We start from the raw sequence: 21030 nt of genomic DNA on the forward strand, positions 1-21030 counted from the left end.
GGAATGGTCTGCGGGCGTCATGTTGCGTTTGCAGAGCCCCTGATGGGGCTAAACAGTGGAAACCCCCCACAAGTGACCCCATTTTGGAAATTAGACCCCCTAAGGAACTTATCTAGATGTGTGGTGAGCACTTTGAATCCCCAAGCGCTTCACAGAAGTTTATAAGCGCAGAGCCGTGAAAATAAAAAGTCTTTTTTATTTCCACAAAAGTGATCTTTAGACCCAATTTTTAGACCCCCAAAGTTGGTAAATAGTGGAAACCCCTCAATTATTGCTCCAACCCTAACCCCAACACACCCCTAACCCTAATCCCAACCCTAATTCCTAATTCTAACCCTAATCCTAGTTCGCCCTAACCCTAATTCTAACCCTAGCCCTAACCCGAGCCCTAGCCCTAACCCTAACCCTAGCCCTAACCCTAGTCCAACCCTAATCCTAACCCTAGCCCTAACCCTAACCCTAGCCCAACCCTAACCCTAACCCTAGACCAACCCTAACCCTAACCCTAGCCCAACCCTAACCCTAACCCTAACACTAATGGAAAACTGAAAAAAAAATATTCTCTTTATTTCGTTATGTTGGCCTAACTGAGGGGGTGATAAACGAGGGGATTATTTACAATTTTGTTTATTTTGCTCATGATGATAGTTTATCATCGTGATCAAAATGAATGAATGGAATCTGACAGCCGGAGCCTGCAGATTCCCGGCGGGCGCACTGCGCATGCCATTTTCTCCGGAACCAAGATGGCGGCGCCCACTGGAGGACGCCAGCGGGACGCGGGACCATCGGGAGGGAACCCTGGACCACGGAGAGGTACCGGGGGGGATCAGGGACCCTTGTTCTCTCTCCTCTGATGTGCGATCACATCAGAGGAAAGAGAAATTTAATGCACCATCGCGGCTTTTTATTTTGCGGTCGCCGTTATAGGGTTAATAATGGCGATTGCAAAAGTGGGGTTGGTAAAAAACGACCGATTCATGTTCTCTGGGGTCTCGGCTACCCCCGGCAGCCGAGACCCCGGAGAAAATCCGACACTGGGGGGCGCTATTCACTTTCTCCACAGCGCCGTGAATTAGCGGCCCTGTGGTTTATGTACATTTAAATACCGCCGTTAAAAGGCGTATCGGCAGTCGCTAAGGGGTTAATGTGCATAGAGCCCCCAATTCTTCCTGAACAGATGATTTTGGGGGTGATAAGGACTTGTCATGTCTGATTTTGGTCTACTTATCCTTTATTCTCAGTAAGATAAACCACCAACAGAGGTGTCTGTCATAAAGAACACATGGAACTCTGATCACAGCGAACTATCCTGTGTATGAAGAAGTCATCAGATATAGCGTCCAGCCCAAATGATGGACTGAATCATCTTTTGGCTGACAGCTGACAGCTGCTATGTCATCTTTCTTCTCTGCTACATTTCTAAAACTTAACATGGCTAAAACAGAATTCATCATCTTTCCACACTCTCTCTCAACCCCCCCCCCAACAGACCTATCCATCAAAGTCAATGGCTTCCCATTTTCCCAAGTACAGCAAGCTCGCTGCCTTGATGTAATCCTTGACTCCGATCTCTCCATCAAACACACCCAAGACCATTCCACTTTATGCCGATTGCAACTCAAAAATTTCTCCTGGATCCACACATTCCCCAACCAAGACTCTGCAAAAACATTACTGCATGCCCTCATCATCTCCTGTCTCAACTATTGCAATCTCCTGCTTTGTGACCTTCCCTCTAACACTCTCACACCCCTCCAATCTATGCCTCGGTCTAGCTGTGTCTTCTCCCTCATCCATTTGAGGTGCAGACTTTTGATTGGCTAGTGGCTGTTAATTATTCTCTCCGGACGCACTTCAGTTGTTAAACTGGCAGGATCCTGCCCCTGCCCCTAAAGCACAGCTTTAGTGATGAGTGGTAATGTCATAGAGGTCACCGCCGGTCACTGAAGCTGTGGTTCCACGGGCAGCTCATTGTGAGCAGCCCAATGAACTATAGTGTCTGCACTCTTTTATCTCTATGACCATTGTATCTCACTTACAGTTGTGGCCAAAAGTATTGACACCCCTGCAATTTTGTCAGATAATACTCAGTTTCTTCCTGAAAATGATTGCAAACACAAATTCTTTGGTATTATTATCTTCATTTAATTTGTCTTAAATGAAAAAACACAAAAAGAATTGTCCTAAAGCCAAATTGGATATAATTCCACACCAAACATAAAAAAGAGGGTGGACAAAAGTATTGGCTCTGTTCGAAAAATCATGTGATGCTTCTCTAATTTGTGTAATTAACAGCACCTGTAACTTACCTGTGGCACCTAACAGGTGTTGGCAATAACTAAATCACACTTGCAGCCAGTTGACATGGATTAAAGTTGACTCAACCTCTGTCCTGTGTCCTTGTGTGTACCACATTGAGCATGGAGAAAAGAAAGAAGACCAAAGAACTGTCTGAGGACTTGAGAAACCAAATTGTGAGGAAGCATGAGCAATCTCAAGGCTACAAGTCCATCTCCAAAGACCTGAATGTTCCTGTGTCTACCGTGCGCAGTGACATCAAGAAGTTTAAAGCCCATGGCACTGTGGCTAACCTCCCTAGATATGGACGGAAAAGAAAAATTGACAAGAGATTTCAACGCAAGATTGTGCGGATGTTGGATAAAGAACCTCGACTAACATCCAAACAAGCTCAAGCTGCGGTCCTGACATTCAGATTCAGAACAAACGTCATCATGTTTTGGCACAAAAAAACGCAGCAAAACCTGATACCAGCATTTTTGCTGCGGATTTTCAGAGGTTTTTCACCACCCATTCATGGCAATGGGTGAAAAACGCTGAAAGAAAGCAGAATAAAACATGAAAGAAGTGACATGCCTCATTGGGCAAAAAAACATGCAAAGCACAAAATATTGATGACAAAAAAAAACCAAGGTGTGTGCATGGGATTTCTGAAATCTCAGAGACTTTGACGATACTGTAAAACGCAGCTGAAAATTTTCATTAAAAAACTGCTGAAGAAATGCCTAGTGTGAACGTACCCTTACTATGTATCTCATATTAATTTTATTTTATTTTTTTTACATAGAATCGCATGCGGGAGAGTCTGGCTCTTTTCAGGAGTATAATGGAGCTGCCCTGGTTTAGAAACACCCCCATCATTCTGTTCCTTAATAAGACTGATTTGCTTGCTGAAAAAATCTGCTTCTCTGACTTGGCTTTGTACTTCCCCAAGTTTAAAGGTTAGTAAGGTTACTTTAAAAACCGATATACTGTACATATGCTTTCCAAAATCCATTCAAATGTGTGAAAAAAATGGCAAATATTTCTACAACACATATGAACAAACTTGTTATATTTGTAGGGTCCAATAGGCTTATATCTTTTATACCTGCTTAGGAGTGTAAAGGGGTTATCTCAGTATAATAAATGGTTAAAAATTCAAAGTGCTTTTAAAAACAAGCAATTTTGCAATTATTTACTTTAAACCAAACAACCCTTAGGATAGGGAAAAAAGGGAACACCGCCGCGCACAATGTAAGTGTAGTAGAAACTAGATGTAAATTGCACGCTTATATAATTGCGCTCACCTAGTCAAAGGCGAAAATGAAGCATTGATAGGGGATCCGACAGGAATCCAAGGGGAACGGTCTGTAACTTGGCCGACCGGGCACATGGAAAAGGCCCTCAGACATCCGTGGTAAAACAACAGATACCTAGGAAAATCCCAGTATGTAGCCGGCGCTCCCGTATAGAGATTCTCATAGATGTTATATATAAATATCTGCTTTATTGAGGTAATAAAAAATTACAGGACGAGTTTCGACTTCTACACCCTGGAGTCTTCTTCAGGTCTTTAAAAATAAATTAGACCCCTTCAAGTGAATCTGTGCATATATCAGTGTGTTTCCATGGACTGTGTGTCCAATGGCAAAACGCACTGAAATGTCCACTTTTTACCCACAGCACAGGCTGCAAAACGTCCAGCACACATGCACACACATGACACACAGGGATGTCATCCATGTGACGCGTACCGACACCTGAGAAGCAGCGGTATAGTTAGTGCTGTTGCCCGGCGCCGGTTGCTGAATACGGCTCTCATCATTCTCCCTTGCTATGCTGACGATCAGCGCAAGCAGGGGATAATGATGAGAGTTGTATTCAACTGATAACACTATTACTCCAATTAGCCTACACCTGTTACTGCTAATACATGTGAGAGCAGGCGGCTGATAGGAGTATTCATCACTTGCCACCTGTGATATAAATAAATAAAACATCTGACATGGGTTCCCTTGTATTTTCTATAACCAGCCAGGCAAAACTGACAGCTGGGGTCTGCAACCCTCAGCTGTCAGCGTTAACAAGGCTGGTTATTAAGAATAGAGTGATCCTCACACTGTTTTTTTAACCCCTTCCTGACATCCGACGGTATATCCCGTCCATGGGACCTGGGCCCCTATGCCCATGGACGGGATAGTACGTCGGCGCGATCAGCGGCGCCCACGTGGTGAGCGCCGCTGATCGCGGCCGGATGTCAGCTGATTATCACAGCTGACACCCGGCACAATGTGTCAGGGGCGGTCACGGACCGCCCCCCGACACGTTAACCCCTTGCACACCGCGATCAAACATGATCGCCGTGTACCGGGAGTTAAAGGGAAGCATCGGCAGGGAGGGGGCTCCCTCCGTGCTTCCCTGAGCCCCCCACGGCAGCGCAATGTGCAGCGCTGCTGCGGGGGGCTCTTTCCCTACAGGCCCCCGGATCCAAGATGGCGACGGGGGCCTTCGGGGGCCTGAGGAAGCTGGCTTCCTCAGTGCCTGCAAAGCGCAGGCATGAGGAAGCCTTCTGCAGTGCCTGTGTCAGATCGCTGATCTGTCACAGTGATCTGTGATGTGACAGATCAGCGATCTGTCACAGGACAGTGATGTCCCACCTGGGACTATTTAATAAAGTAAAAAAAAAAATAAAAAAAGTGTAAAAATAATTAAAAAAAAATCGCCAAATAAATTAGAAAAAAAAAAAAAAATATTCCCCCAATAAATCCATTTTTTGGAAATAATAAAAAAAAAAACCAATAAAAGTACACATATTAGGTATCGCCACATCCGTAACGACCCGCCCTATAAAACTGTCCCATTAGTTAACCCCTTTAGCGAACCCCTTAAAAAATAAAAATAAAAAACGAAGCAAAAAATAATGATTTATTATCATACTGCCAAACAAAAAGTGTAATAACGCGCGATCAAAAAGACGCATATAAATATCCATGGTACCGCTGAAAACGTCATCTTGTCCCGCAAAAAACGAGCCACCACACAGCATCATCAGCAAAAAAATAAAAAAGTTATAGCTCGCAGAATAAAGCGATGCAAAAATAATTATTTTTTATATAAAATAGTTTTCATTGCATAAAACCGACAAAAACATAAAAAAAGACCTAAATGAGGTATCGCTGTAACCGTACTGACCCGAAGAATAAAACCGCTTTATCAATTTTACCGCACGCGGAACGGTGTAAACGCACCCCCCCAAAAGAAATTCATGAAACGCTGGTTTTTCTTCATTCTGCGTCCCAAAAATCGGAATAAAAAGCGATCAAAAAATGTCACGTGCCCGAAAATGGTACCAATAAAAACGTCAACTCGTCCCGCAAAAAATAAGACCTCACATGACACGGTGGGTCAAAATACGGAAAAATTATAGCTCTCAATATGTAGTGATGCAAAAACTATTTTTACAATAAAAAGCGTCTTTTAGCGTGCGACAGCTGCCAAAAATAAAAACTGCCATAAATAGTAAATCAAACCCCCCTTATCACCCCCTTAGGTAGGGAAAAATAATAAAATAAAAAAAATGTATTTATTTCCATTTTTCCATTAGGGCTAGGGGTGTGTTGGGGTAGGGTTAGGGTTAGGGTAGGGTTAAATAAATAAATAAATCTTTATTTTTATATAGCGCTAACATATTCCGCAGCGCTTTACAGTTTGCACACATCATCATCACTGTCCCCGATGGGGCTCACAATCTAAATTCCCTTTCAGTATGTCTTTGGAATGTGGGAGGAAACCGGAGTACCCGGAGGAAACCCACGCAAACACGGGGAGAACATACAAACTCCTTGCAGATGTTGGTGTCCTTGGTGGGATTCGAACCCAGGACCCCAGCGCTGCAAGGCTGCAGCGCTAACCACTGAGCCACCGTGCCGCCCGTTATAGGTTTAGGGTTAGGGCTAGGGTTAGGGCTAGGGTTAGGGCTAGGGTTAGGGTTATGGGCATGTTGGGGTTCGGGTTGGAGTTAGAATTGGGGGTTTCCACTGTTTGGGCACATCAGGGGCTCTCCAAATGCAACATGGCGTCTGATCTCAATTCCAGCCAATTCTGAGTTGAAAAAGTCAAATGGTGCTCCTTCCCTTCCAAGCTCTGCCATGCGCCCAAACAGTGTTTTACCCCCACATGTAGGGTATCAGCCTACTCAGGACAAATTGCAAAACAATTTTTGGGGTCCAATTTCTCCTGTTACCCTTAGGAAAATAAAAAATTGGGGGCAAAAATATTTTTGTGGAAAAAAATGATTTTTTTATTTTCACGTCCGAGTGTTATAAACTTCTGTGAAGCACTTGGGGGTTCAAAGTGCTCACCACACATCTAGATAAGTTCCGTGGGGGGTCTAGTGTCCAAAATGGGGTCACTTGTGTGGAGTTTCAATAGTTTAGGTACATCAGGGCCTCTCCAAACGCACATGACACCCGCAGACCATTCCATCAAAGTCTGCATTCCAAAATGTCACTGCTTCCCTTCCGAGCCCCGACGTGTGTCCATACAGTAGTTTTCTCCCACATATGGGGTATCAGCATACTCAGGACAAATTGGACAACAACTTTTAAGGTCCAATTTCTCCTGGTACCCTTGGGAAAATAAAAAAATGGTGACTAAAAGATCATGTTTGTGGAAAAAATACGAATTTTTTATTTTCACGCCCGGGCGTTATAAACTTCTGTGAAGCACTGGGGGGTTCAAAGTGCTCACCACACATCTAGATAAGTTCCTTGGGGGGTCTAGTTTACAAAATGGGGTCATTTGTGGGGGGTTTCCACTGTTTAGGTACATTAGGGGCTCTCCAAAGGCAACATGACACCCACAGACCATTCCATCAAAGTCTGCATTCCAAAACGTCACTACTTCCCTTCCGAGCCCCGACGTGTGCCCATACAGTAGTTTTCTCCCACATATGGGGTATCAGCATACTCAGGACAAATTGGACAACAACTTTTGGGGTCCAATTTCTCCTGGTACCCTTGGGAAAATAAAAAAATGGTGACTAAAAGATCATGTTTGTGGAAAAAATACGAATTTTTTATTTTCACGCCCGGGCGTTATAAACTTCTGTGAAGCACTGGGGGGGTCAAAGTGCTCACCACACATCTAGATAAGTTCCTTAGGGGGTCTAGTTTCCAAAATGGTGTCATTTGTGGGGGGTTTCCACTGTTTTGGTACATCAGGGGTTTTCCAAACGCGACATGGTGTCCGATCTCAATTCCAGCCAAAAACGTCAAATGGTGCTGCTTCCCTTCCGAGCTCTGCCATGCGCCCAAATAGTGGTTTACCCCCACATGTGGGGTATCAGCGTACTCAGGACAAATTGCACAATAACTTTTAGGGTCCTGTTACCCTTGGAAAAATAAGAATTGAGGGTGAAAAGATCATTTTTGTGGAAAAAATATGATTTTTTAATTGTATGGCTTTATGTTATAAACTTCTGTGAAGCCCATGGGGGTTCAAAGTTCTCACCACACATCTAGATAAGTTTCTTAGGGGGTCTAGTTTCCAAAATGGTGTCATTTGTGGGGGGTTTCCACTGTTTTGGTACATCAGGGGTTTTCCAAACGCGACATGGTGTCCGATCTCAATTCCAGCCAAAAACGTCATATGGCGCTGCTTCCCTTCCGAGCTCTGCCATGCGCCCAAATAGTGGTTTACCCCCACATGTGGGGTATCAGTGTACTCAGGACAAATTGCACAATAACTTTTAGGGTCCTGTTACCCTTGGAAAAATAAGAATTGAGGGTGAAAAGATCATTTTTGTGGAAAAAATATGATTTTTTAATTGTATGGCTTTATGTTATAAACTTCTGTGAAGCCCATGGGGGTTCAAAGTTCTCACCACACATCTAGATAAGTTTCTTAGCGGGTCTAGTTTCCAAAATGGTGTCATTTGTGGGGGGTTTCCACTGTTTTGGTACATCAGGGGTTTTCCAAACGCGACATGGTGTCCGATCTCAATTCCAGCCAAAAACGTCATATGGCGCTGCTTCCCTTCCGAGCTCTGCCATGCGCCCAAATAGTGGTTTACCCCCACATTGGGGTATCGGCGTACTCAGGACAAATTGCACAATAACTTTTAGGTTCCTGTTACCCTTGGGAAAATAAAAATTGGGGTGAAAAGATCATTTTTGTGGAAAAAATATGATTTTTTAATTGTACCGCTGTACGTTATAAACTTTTGTAAAGCCCTTGTGGGTTCAAAGTTCTCACCACATATCTAGATAAGTTCCTTGGGGGGTCTAGTTTCCAAAATGGGGTCACTTGTAGGGGGTTTCCACTGTTTAAGTACATCAGGGACTCTCCAAACGTGACATGGCGTCCAATCTGAATTCCAGCCAATTTTGCATTGAAAAAGTCAAACGGCGCTCCTTCCATTCTGAGCTCTGCCATGCGCCAAAACAGTCGTTCCCCCCCACATATCAGGTATCTGCGTACTCAGGACAAATTGCACAATAACTTTTGCAGTCCAATTTCTCCTGTTACCCTTGGTAAAATAAAAAAAATTGAACCTGAATTATTTTTTTTATGAAAAAAAGTTAGATGTTCATTTTTTTTTAAATATTCAAAAAAATTCCTGTGACACACCTAAAGGGTTAATAAACTTCTTGAATGTGGTTTTGAGCACCTTAAGGGGTGCAGTTTTTAGAATGGTGTCACTTTTGGGTATTTTCTATCATATAGACCCCTCAAAGTGGCTTCAAATGTGATGTGGTCCTAAAAATAAAATGGTGTTGTAAAAATGAGAAATCGCTGGTCAAAATTTAACCCTTATAACTTCCTAACAAAAAAAAATTTTGGTTCCAAAATTGTGCTGATGTAAAGTAAACATGTGGGAAATGTTAGTTATCAAGTTTTTTGTGTGCCGTATCTCTGTGATTTAAGGGCATAAAAATTCAAAGTTGGAAAATTGCGAAATTTTCAAAATTTTCGCCAAATTTCCGTTTTTCTCACAAATAAGCGCAAGTTATTTGAATGAAATTTTATCACTAACATGAAGTACAATATGTCACGAGAAAACAATGTCAGAATCACCGTGATCCATGGAAGCGTTCCAGAGTTATGACCTCATAAAGGTACAGTGGTCAGAATTGTAAAAATTGGCCCGGTCATGAACGTGCAAACCACCCTTGGGGGTGAAGGGGTTAATTATTTAAATGAATATTTTAAAAAAACAGCATGAAGTCCCCCCATTTTTGACAAACAGCCAAGCTAAATGTAAGGTACTCCTGGGGTGGACCCACTAGACCGTGGTAACGAACCTCCCGAGGGCGAGCTGACCAGGTGGACCACCCCCTATACAGGGAGTGTATGGGGCAGGCCCACGGGGAACTATCACCACGGTAGCCGGTACCCGGGAAAGTCAGAGCGGACAGACAGGTAGATCCAAAGGGCAGGCACTGGACAGACGACACGGCTCGGAGACACAGGAGAGACGGCACGTCTTGGTGAGTCAGGAGGGATGGCAAGGCTTGAAGACACAGGAGGGACACGGACGAGGACCGAAGCCACAGAACCTAGGAAAGGAAGCACAAGAGGAACTAGGTAAATGCACGGGAGAAGGCAGGGGAACGCTAGGAGAGCGGCCAGAGTCACTAGCAAGTACTAATGATAGTCAGGCATCGCCTCCAGAAGGAGGCGGCCTGATATAGGGAGAGAGAAGGCCTTCCAGGTCATGACCTCCAGCTGGAGGAGGGGACGCGCGTCCTCAGGTGGGGAAGAGCGCGCGCCCGGCCATAGCGAGGGGACGCACCCGCCGAGGAGGAGGAGCGGGAGCGCGCACCAGGGGGCTGGACAGAGGCGATCGTGGGCCGTGGACGGGAGGCCGGGAGAGACCGCGCCGAGACCCGCAGCGGCCGGTGCGGCAGAGAGGTGACCCCCGGAGAGCGGGTGAGCCGGGGCCGGAGGGAGGTAAGAGAGGAAGTCCGCGGCAGCCGCCGCGTGACAGTACCCCCCTCCTTACGCGCCCTCCCCCGCAGACCGGACAAAAATTTAGCCAGGATTCGAGGAGCTTGGATATTCTCCTGGGGCTCCCAGGATCTCTCCTCAGGACCAAAGCCCTTCCAATCAACCAAAAAAAAGGTTTTCCCTTTTTGCTTTCTCATGGCCAAAATATCTCTCACCTCAAATACATCGTCTGCGGCGGCAGGCGGAGGTGAGTGAGGAGCTTCAGAAAGGAAACGATTGAAAATAACTGGCTTAAGCAAAGACACATGGAAAGCATTAGGGATGCGGAGAGAGGCGGGAAGACGCAATTTATAGGAGACATCATTAATACAGGACAAGACCTCAAAAGGTCCAATATAGCGGGGGCCCAGTTTGTGGGACGGGACTTTGAGGCGAATAAACTTGGAGGCTAGCCAAACTTTATCACCTGGGTGATATGGTGGGACATCCAGGCGCCTCTTGTCTGCGAATCCTTTTACCCTGTTACGCACCAACTCGAGAGCGGTCTTGGTCTCCTGCCAGATCCTGGAGAATTCGCCGGACAGAAGATCAGCCGCCGGTACACCCGAGGCGGGGGGAACTGGTAGAGGTACACCAGGATGTAGACCGTAGACGACAAAAAACGGGGATTTGCCAGAAGATTCACTGATGTGGTTATTATAGGAAAACTCAGCCCACGGGAGTAATTCAGACCAGTCGTTCTGGTGGATATTAGAAAAGTGCCGGAGGTAGTTCACCAAACTCTGATTCGTCCGTTCTGCCTGACCGTTGGACTGTGGATGATAAGATGAGGAGAAGTCAAGGGTGACATCCATCGATTTGCATAGAGCTCTCCAGAAGCGAGAGGTGAATTGGACTCCTCTGTCCGAGACAATATGTTGGGGCAGTCCATGGAGACGAAAGATGTGTTGGACGAAAATCTTCGCCAAGGCGGAAGCCGATGGCAAGCCAGGCAAAGGGATGAAGTGGGCCATTTTAGAGAATCTATCTACTACCACTAAGACGACAGTACACTTGGCAGAGGAGGGTAGGTCCGTAATAAAGTCCATGGCAATGTGTTGCCAAGGCGACGAGGGTACTGGAAGTGGATGTAGAAGACCAGAAGGCAGCTGCCGAGGCACCTTGATTTTGGCACACGAGAGACAGGAGGCGACGAAATCCCGGACATCTTGGGAAAGGGTCGGCCACCAGTAATAGCGGGACACCAGAAGAAGTGTCTTTTTATGGCCGAGATGACCCGCCAGTTTAGAAGCATGGCCCCAGTGGAGGATTCGTCTTCGGTCCTTCTCAGAAACAAAAGTCTTGCCAGGTGGGGTAGCGAGGAGAGAAAGCGGTGCCACGGTGATGAACCTGGATGGGTCCAAAATATGTGCAGGTTCCTCCTCGACATCCGTGGAAAGAGAGGACCTGGACAACGCGTCGGCTTTGAGGTTCTTGTTGCCTGGACGAAAATGCAGGTCAAAATCGAATCGGCCGAAGAACAGAGACCACCTGGCCTGCCGAGGGTTGAGTCTTTGTGCAGACCGCAGGTACGCCAGATTCTTATGGTCTGTGTAGATTGTGAAGGGATGTGCGGCGCCCTCCAACAAGTACCTCCACTCTTCTAGGGCCAACTTGATGGCAAGCAGTTCTCGGTCTCCGATGGAATAATTCCGCTCTGGGGTGGAGAAAGATTTTGAAAAGAAACCGCACGTAACGAGCCTGCCGGAGGAGGACCTCTGAGACAAAACAGCTCCGGCTCCCGTTGCGGATGCATCTACCTCAAGGACGAATGGTTTGTTGACCTCAGGGCGATGGAGTACGGGGGCCGTGGCAAAGGCATGTTTCAGAGATAGAAAGGCTTCTTCTGCTTCAGGGGTCCAGACGTGTGGGTTGGCTCCCTTACGGATCAAAGATGAGATAGCGCCAGTCAAAGAGGAGAAATGGGAGATGAACTGCCGGTAGTAGTTTGCGAAGCCGAGAAAACGCTGAATGGCCTTCACCCCTTGAGGACGTGGCCAGTTAAGCACGGCCGAAACCTTCTCAAGATCCATACGCAGACCAGAGTCGGAGATGATATAGCCCAGAAATGGAAGAGAGGACTGCTCAAAGGCACACTTCTCCAACTTGGCGTACAGACGATTCTCCCTCAAACGGAACAGCACGCGGCGGACATCTCTTCTATGGGTGGACAGATCAGGAGAGAAGACCAGGATATCGTCGAGGTACACAACCACGCAGGAATACAGAAGGTCTCGGAAGACGTCGTTCACAAATTCCTGAAAGACTGCGGGAGCGTTGCATAACCCAAAGGGCATGACGAGATACTCATAGTGTCCATCTCTGGTGTTGAAGGCGGTCTTCCACTCATCTCCAGAGCGAATACGGATGAGATTGTAGGCTCCACGGAGATCCAATTTAGAAAAGATTCGTGCCCCACGTAGCCGGTCGAACAACTCGGGGATGAGAGGTAGCGGATATCTATTCTTAATGGTAATCTCGTTGAGACCACGATAGTCAATACAGGGGCGCAGGGCCCCGTCTTTTTTCTTGACAAAAAAGAAGCCAGCTCCAGCAGGGGAAGAAGACTTTCGGATGAAGCCCCTTGCCAAATTCTCCTGTACATATTCGGTCATGGCCTGGGACTCGAGTGGACTCAACGGATAGATCCGCCCTCGGGGCGGAGTCGAGCCAGGAACAAGCTCGATGGGACAATCATATTGCCGGTGCGGAGGGAGGACCTCCGCTTCCTTTTTATCGAAGACGTCCGCGAAGGCCCAGTAAGCCGAAGGCAACTCCGCAGGGCCCGAGACAGGAGAGGAGCATTCGAGGGGTCGTACTGGGCGGAGACATCTGGTTTGGCAGAAACGGCCCCAGCGAAGGACGTCTCCGGACCGCCAATCCAGAACAGGTTCATGCATCCGCAACCACGGAAGACCCAGAAGCACGGTGTGGGACAAAGACGGCAGCACGAAGAAGGTTATCTTTTCACGGTGCAAGACCCCGATCTGTAACTCCAGCTCTTCAGTGACCAGAGTAACGGCTTCGCGCAAGGGAGCACCGTCGACAGAGGCTAACTGCCGGGGAACCTCCAAGGACCTGACAGGTATCCCTAATCTCTTCACCGCCTCGAGTTGGATGAAGTTTCCCGCAGCCCCCGAATCAATATAGGCTAACTCCGAAAAACGTTTGGAGCCCAGGAAAAACACAACAGAAAGGGTCAAGGGTAGAGAGGTGTCAGTGACACCTAGGGAGGCCTCTCTTACCTGTCCTAGGCGGAGGAGTTTCCCGGCCTCACAGGACAGGAACGCAGGAGATGGGAGGCGCTGCCACAATAGAGACAAAGGCCATGAGCAAGTCTGTCCTGGCGGCGAAGCTCCGCGGGCCTTAGTCGGTCCACTTGCATGGGTTCGGGAGCTGCGGCGGAGGACCGTGAGCGTGGTGGGCTGTGTGTAGGAGGAGAAAAACGATTGGGCCTTCTCTCCCTGGCGATCTCGCGGGAACGCTCCCGGAAACGCAGATCAACTCGTGTTGCCAGCGAGATGAGGTCCTCCAAAGTCGAGGGTGTATCCCGGCCTGCCAGCTCGTCCTTGATTCGGGACGATAAGCCTCGCCAAAAAGCCCCAACCAGGGCCTCATTGTTCCACCCCAGCTCCGAGGATAACGTACGAAACTGGATGGCGTATTGTCCTACCGAGAGGGTACCCTGGCGAAGGCAGAACAAAGACTCGGTAGCAGAGACCAGGCGACCGGGCTCATCGAAGACCTTACGAAAGGTCTCCAAGAAAGTCGCGAGCTGGGAGACTATCGGGTCATCGCGTTCCCACAAGGGATTCACCCAGGCCAGTGCCTCACCCTCAAAGTGGGAAACCATAAAGGCCACTTTGGCCCGGTCGGAGGGATACTGTAGGGGAGCCAACTCGAAATGCAACTGGCACTGGTTGATGAACCCCCGACAGAGTTTGGGATCTCCGCTATAACGTGGGGGTTTGGCCAACCGGGGAGAGGAGTGTGGAACTGCCACAGGTGCCGGAACTGCGGCTGCCGCCTGTAGGGCTAGTAAGCGGTTATCTACAGAGGCAATGTAGTTCAAAATATGGGCCTGGGTGTCGCGCTGCTGGGCCAGTTCCTGCTGCAGGCCGGAGATCTGGGAGGCAATTCCCGGATCGGAGGTCTGCAAAGAGGAAAGTCGGGACTCCATCGATTTGAGGAACGACATGATCCTCGCCTGGTTCTCACGAAGGAACAAAAGTTCCTTTTGGGTCGGGGTCGAGGTACCAGCGGGATCCATGGCCTGACTATACTGTAAGGTACTCCTGGGGTGGACCCACTAGACCGTGGTAACGAACCTCCCGAGGGCGAGCTGACCAGGTGGACCACCCCCTATACAGGGAGTGTATGGGGCAGGCCCACGGGGAACTATCACCACGGTAGCCGGTACCCGGGAAAGTCAGAGCGGACAGACAGGTAGATCCAAAGGGCAGGCACTGGACAGACGACACGGCTCGGAGACACAGGAGAGACGGCACGTCTTGGTGAGTCAGGAGGGATGGCAAGGCTTGAAGACACAGGAGGGACACGGACGAGGACCGAAGCCACAGAACCTAGGAAAGGAAGCACAAGAGGAACTAGGTAAATGCACGGGAGAAGGCAGGGGAGCGCTAGGAGAGCGGCCAGAGTCACAAGTACTAATGATAATCAGGCATCGCCTCCAGAAGGAGGCGGCCTGATATAGGGAGAGAGAAGGCCTTCCAGGTCATGACCTCCAGCTGGAGGAGGGGACGCGCGTCCTCAGGTGGGGAAGAGCGCGCGCCCGGCCATAGCGAGGGGACGCACCCGCCGAGGAGGAGGAGCGGGAGCGCGCACCAGGGGGCTGGACAGAGGCGATCGTGGGCCGTGGACGGGAGGCCGGGAGAGACCGCGCCGAGACCCGCAGCGGCCGGTGCGGCAGAGAGGTGACCCCCGGAGAGCGGGTGAGCCGGGGCCGGAGGGAGGTAAGAGAGGAAGTCCGCGGCAGCCGCCGCGTGACACTAAAGCAGATAGCTGAGGGCTGGCATACTCAGGCTGGTTAATGGCCATGGATATTGACCACCCAGACTAAAAATAGCAGCCCACAGTCCCCCCAGAATTGGCACATCTATTAGATTCGCCAATTCTGGCGCTTTTACCGGCTCTTCCTACTTGCCTTGTAGCGGTGGCAAGTGGAGTAATATTTGTGGAGTTGATGTCAACATTGTCACCATTGTATTGTCTGGTGCCATCAAACCTACAGCTGTGTAATGGAGAGGTGTCTATAAGACATCTATCCATTACTAATCCTATAGTTATATGGTAAAGACACAGCAAGTATAATGTCCTTTATTAAAAATAAAACAAACACACTTTTCCATTTTTATTCAAAAATAACAAACAGTTATACTCACCTAATGCCTAATTCCACTAAAATCCTCATCTACTGTAATAAAACAAAAGTAAAAAACAATATCCCACTCCTCTCTGATGTTCTGTCCCACACCGTAATCCATGTCTGAGGGATGAATAGTTTTCAGCCTGGTTGGTGCCAAGATGCTACCTGAAAACCACTGGTGAATGAGCTGCTGTGAGCCCAGCATCAGTGACTAGAGGTGACATCATCGTGGTTACCACTAGTCACTGAGGCTGCGTTCTGCCGTGAACTGCCGTGACCTCAGCACAGTGAGAAAAAGTCGCTGAGTTCAAGGCAGTTCAGCTCAATGAGTTCAAAGCAGATCACCGTGAGAATTTCTCACCGTGAACTGCGGTGACCTCATCACTTACTTTTTTCCCACGGTGCTATGGTCACCACAGTTTTTTATTTATTTATTTATAGCTCAGGCGGCGGGTGATGAATACTCCCATCAGCTGCCGCCTGCTGTCACTGTTATCATTTCAATATAACTCTCATCATTCTTCCCTGCTCGCACTGATCGCTAGCAGAGCAGGGGAGAATGATGAGAGCCGTCTTCAGCACCCGACACTGGGAAACAGTGCTAATTGTGCCACTGCTTCACTGGCGCCGGTGCGTGTGGTACTGATGCGGCACACAGTTGCCACACCTGTGCCTCAAGTATTACACACACCGACACACAGACACCAATATCTCCGGTACTGTTTCTTCCAGTACCATAAATATCAGGACATGTGAAAACTGCCTTAGGAATGAGTCTTCCAGAGGTGCCTACATAGGGCCTCATTAGCAGTTGCCAGTACCTGCACCTCAACTGCTTGCCTATGCTGTTCTGTGTGTGGCTGCCTGTCAGTCAAGCATTTTTCTACCAATATGGTTGGGGGGCCGCATGGAATAGCATCACAGGCCGCATATTCCCCCCTGGCTGCAGGTTATGCACTTATGCTTTAGACTTTGTAAGTACTACTTTGAAGCTGGCTGGATCGTTAGTTCCTGACAGTTTCAATGACCCTGCACTCCTCCCATGCTGCCACGGCAAGGCTTCCTCTGCAGAATTGGAAAGCACACACATGGAACTGTAAGAGGGGGCCAGGACAGTAGTCGCAGCTGAGGACACCGGGGCTCTGGTGTCCTGACCTCCTCCCACAGATAAACCATCAGCTTCTACCGGCGTACCAGTTCAGGGTGGTGGTCCACGGTCAGGGATTCACTGCAGTACAACCCAGCTCCTGCACACTTGGCTCCAGTGCTCAGGGTAGAAATAACGGACACAGATACCAGTTCTGATGCTAAAACAACGATTTTACTTGCTTCTTCAATGGTCCTGGACACATCAGTTACATTACAGTCCACACAGCATTCCTCCTGCACTTTCCCTTGCTTACTTTCTGTATTCTCACGTACATTCCGGGGTAGTAGCGCCCTTGGCGGTACCGCAGCATCACTCCTGTAGGACCTCAAGATATATGGGATCCAGTTCATCCGCTGCACCTCAGACTTACAGGCTTCAGCCCTATTTAAGATCTGCCACATGGTGAATACTCTGCGCCCTGCATGACTCTTGGATCACTTCTTCCTTTCCGTTCCTGCTGCTGTCATAAACTGCAATTTCCCCGGGTGCTCCGGTCTTAGCCAGCACCCGTCTGACTGTGCCCGTGCTTTCTGCTTTTCCACAACATTGCGTAGCTGCTATGGCGTCCTGGGCTTAGAGCCCTTGTGGACTTGTCGGGTGTTCTTGCCCTTCTGAACTATTCCTATAACCTACACTAGCTTAACCCATAGCAGCTCCTCCTATTGAACCCAAAGGATGCACTGGCTTAACCTAATCTAAACATTAATATACGGCATACCATACTATGCATCATGGTAACACATAATGTGGCAGTACCAATGAACAGAAGGTAATACACCATAGTGTAGCAGTACTAAAACATCATAAGAACTGTACATTATTTACAATATATATGACTATTTCAACTCCTTAGAGGGGAGGTGGCATTAAAGGGATATTCTGCTCAATCCCTTACAAATCCAACCATGTCATTGGCCCAGACTGTTAATGTTCAGCTATGCCAGATTGCAATAGAGCTTTAGTTTTGTATTAGTCTTCTCTATACATTGCATCTGAGACTGGATTTTACTACTCTCATGTTCTCCTCCCTATTTGATTAGTTTACTATGGAAATATGATGTCAATTTTTGAAGGAATGCTCATATATTGAATTTAGCCATTGATTTTATCTGTTCAATTGGAAAATTTAGATTGGCTTACGGTATTTATTTAACAATCAGCGTGTATTTAGTGTTTTTCTGCTGATCTTATTGGATCATTTAGGGACATACCTTTAGAACTGTGGGAGACAGATATATCATTCAGTTCTTTGTAAAGTTTTCATAACTTCATTTTTCTTACCCAGGTCCTCGACAGGATGCCAAAGCTGCTAAAGAGTTCGTTGGATCAGCATATAAGGAAATCTTTGAACGGACAGAAATCAAAGATAAATTGGAGAAATTGGAATGTGATAGAATCTTATATCCCCATGAAACTTGTGCCACAGATACTGAAAATATCCGTAATGTATTTAATGACATAAAGGATCATGTTCTCCAGAAGTTCCTAAAAGATTTTGGCGTTGTATGACGAACACACTTGATCATCTAACCTCCTGAATGATCTGACTGATGCCACCAGACAATGACTGTTATCTACCAAGCAAAACCAAACATGCTATTATGTGTAACTACTTTATGCATGTAATTTTATGGCCAATATTTTGGCCCCTGTTTTGTAATTAGAGTATGAACTGTTTGGTGACATATGTGGGCTTGGTATAAATGTGCATTCTCCATGAAATGGCCCACATATGAACTTTCTTTTTAAATAAGGAAGCATGCTGCTAGCTAAGCAAACATTTAGTCATTTATTGCTTTCACAGTGGTGCTTTCCTTGTCCAAGATAAGAGAAAAAAACCTACTGAACAACTACTATACGTTAAAAACTCAGTCTTATGACACACATGCAATATTTAGACCCAGGCAATGAAATGCCTCTATTACAAGACAAACACTTGCCAAGCCCTTATGGGAGTCCTGCAATTCTTTGGTTTCTGATGAATATGTCTGCCAGCGGCACACCTTTAGCAGGACTTGAATGTCCATTGCTTTTTCCCTGCCCTCTTCTCACCTTCCTGCATTCTCTGCAGCACATTTTTCCATGTTAGAACTCTTCTTCCGGTCAACTATTGTGTGGGACAGAGAAGACAACCCTGGACATGTGCAGATGTCGACAAGTTAAATTTCCACAATGAGTTCTGGGTGAGCTTTTGATGCTGTGTATTTTCGATGCACAAAAAATGCAGCATCTTTAAGCAAAGTGGATGAGGTTTAAGGGGAATCTGTCACCCCATTTTAGCCCTATCAGCTGCCGGCACCACCATCAGGGGCTTAGCTACAGCATTCTGTAATGCTGTAGATAAGCCCCGATGTAACTTGAAAGATAAGAAAAAAAGAGTTAGATTATACTCACCCCGGCGTTCGGTGCGGTCCAGTGGGTGTCGCCGTCCCATCCGGCGCCTCCCATCTTCATACGATGATGTCCTCCTCCTTGCTTCTCCCTTGGCTCCTGCGCAGGCGTACTTTATGTGCCCTGTTGAGGGCAGAGCAGAGTACTGCAGTGTGCAGGCGCCCTTACCTCTCTAACCTTTACCAGCGCCTGCGCACTGCAGTACTTTACTCTGCCCTCAACAGGGCAGATAAAGTACGCATGCGCAGGAGCCGAGGAAGAAGCAAGGAGGAGGACATCATCGTATGAAGATGGGAGGCGCCGGACCGGACCGCGACACCCACCGCACCCGACTCCGCCCCCCCGGTGAGTATAATTTAACATGTTTTTCTTATCTTTCAGGTTACATCGGGGGCTTTTCTACAGCATTAGATGGTGGTGGCTGCATCTTATAGGGCTAAAATGGGGTGACAGAATCCCTTTAAAGAAATCTGATGCCCCCTGTGCTTTTTTAATGCTGCATAAACTGAACTGTGGTGAGTATTTGAAATCAGCAACATGTCAATTCCTCTTGAGCGTACAATGAGTTTTATGTGCAGATATTCCCCATAGAATTCTAGATGTGGAAGCTCATAGCTCGGGAGAGACATGTTTGTCCAATTAACTATTGGCCGATAGCTCAAAACAGGTATGTATAGTATAATATGACCCATCAGAGGGAGGTCACCTTGCCGTGGTTGATGGGCATACATGAATTAGCCAATTTATGCACTAAGAGCCTTCATTTTTGTAAGTACATCTTACTGAGTAATAACACAGTTTAGATCCAATGTCTTCAGTGTTTGCATAGATCTTGGCTCATATAGAGTGGTGCTGTGTTTTCTTTTTCTATATAATGCAGCTATCGCAGCTTGCACCTGTTCACACTTAGGAGGTGCTGGTCAGGTTTTTTCTCTATAGATAGCTAGATAGAGACATAGATAGATAGTAAATAGTTAGATAGCTTGTAGTGCTTTCTATTAAACCACATAAGTAAATAATTACAAGAAAAAAATTGCGTGGGGTTTCCCCTATTTTTCGAAACCAGCAAAAACACTTCTCCTTAAATAACACTATGGCTTGATGCCAGCTGTGGTTTTAGTCAATTTACAGCTGAAAAGGCAGAGATGCTTACCTGCCAGGTCTCCAAACAAATGCACTATCAGGATGCAGTGGACCCATATAGTTTGGGCCTATTTGGTCTTGTAAACTGTGGTGTCTGTTCACATGGGATGAATTTTGATAGCACTGGCCAGCCCACCTAATAGAAGGGCGTAACTAATAGGCTGTTAACCTGGATGCTGTGCATTGCCATAGTGTGAAGAGCGCCACATACAAGTCTTCATTGTGCATTTATATACCAAGCAGCCACCCCATCCTTGGATTGGTAGGATGTGAGTGGTTGTCTCATCGGTGTTCTTGCACCTGTGTTGCCGCCATCTTAACTATATGGGTCCACTGCATCCTGATGTGCATTTGTTTGGAGGCCTGGGCAGGTAAGCATCTCTGCCTTTTTTGCTGTATTTTTTAATTTTTGGAGGATTTTCAAGTCTTCTTTTTGTGCTATTGCTGCAGTTTACAGCTGACTTGAACCCCAAACCCGATTACCTTGATTGCCAACGCCCAGGGCAATCAGGCAGACCCAAGGCGACTGCAGGCTTGTATTTTTAGGCTCAGATGGATCCAATAACCATGGACCTTCCCAGCCTGATATTATCAACTCTCAGTTGTCTGCTTTACCTTTGCTGGTTAACAAAAGTGCAGGAGACCCATGTTGTTTTTTCAATTAAATATTTGTTTATGTGGCTTACTA

General features: G+C 47.2%; 1 protein-coding gene across 3 annotated transcripts in view; it reads left to right on the top strand.

Moving 5' to 3' along the window:
* LOC141050849 (guanine nucleotide-binding protein subunit alpha-15-like) overlaps nt 1–18530 on the top strand; it is a 157911-nt gene extending 139381 nt beyond the window's left edge. For all 3 annotated transcript variants that reach the window (XM_073547529.1, XM_073547533.1, XM_073547537.1), the window contains 2 exons: nt 3089–3242; nt 18094–18530. In XM_073547529.1, the coding sequence (XP_073403630.1) occupies nt 3089–3242; nt 18094–18317 (378 nt within the window). In that variant the 3' untranslated portion in view covers nt 18318–18530. The remainder of the gene's footprint in view (nt 1–3088; nt 3243–18093) is intronic.
* The last annotated feature ends 2500 nt before the right edge of the window (nt 18531–21030 follow it).

The sequence above is a fragment of the Dendrobates tinctorius genome, unplaced genomic scaffold, assembly GCF_039654945.1.
Source record: "Dendrobates tinctorius isolate UK_male_01 unplaced genomic scaffold, ASM3965494v1 ptg000011l, whole genome shotgun sequence".
Taxonomy (NCBI): Eukaryota; Metazoa; Chordata; class Amphibia; order Anura; family Dendrobatidae; genus Dendrobates; species Dendrobates tinctorius.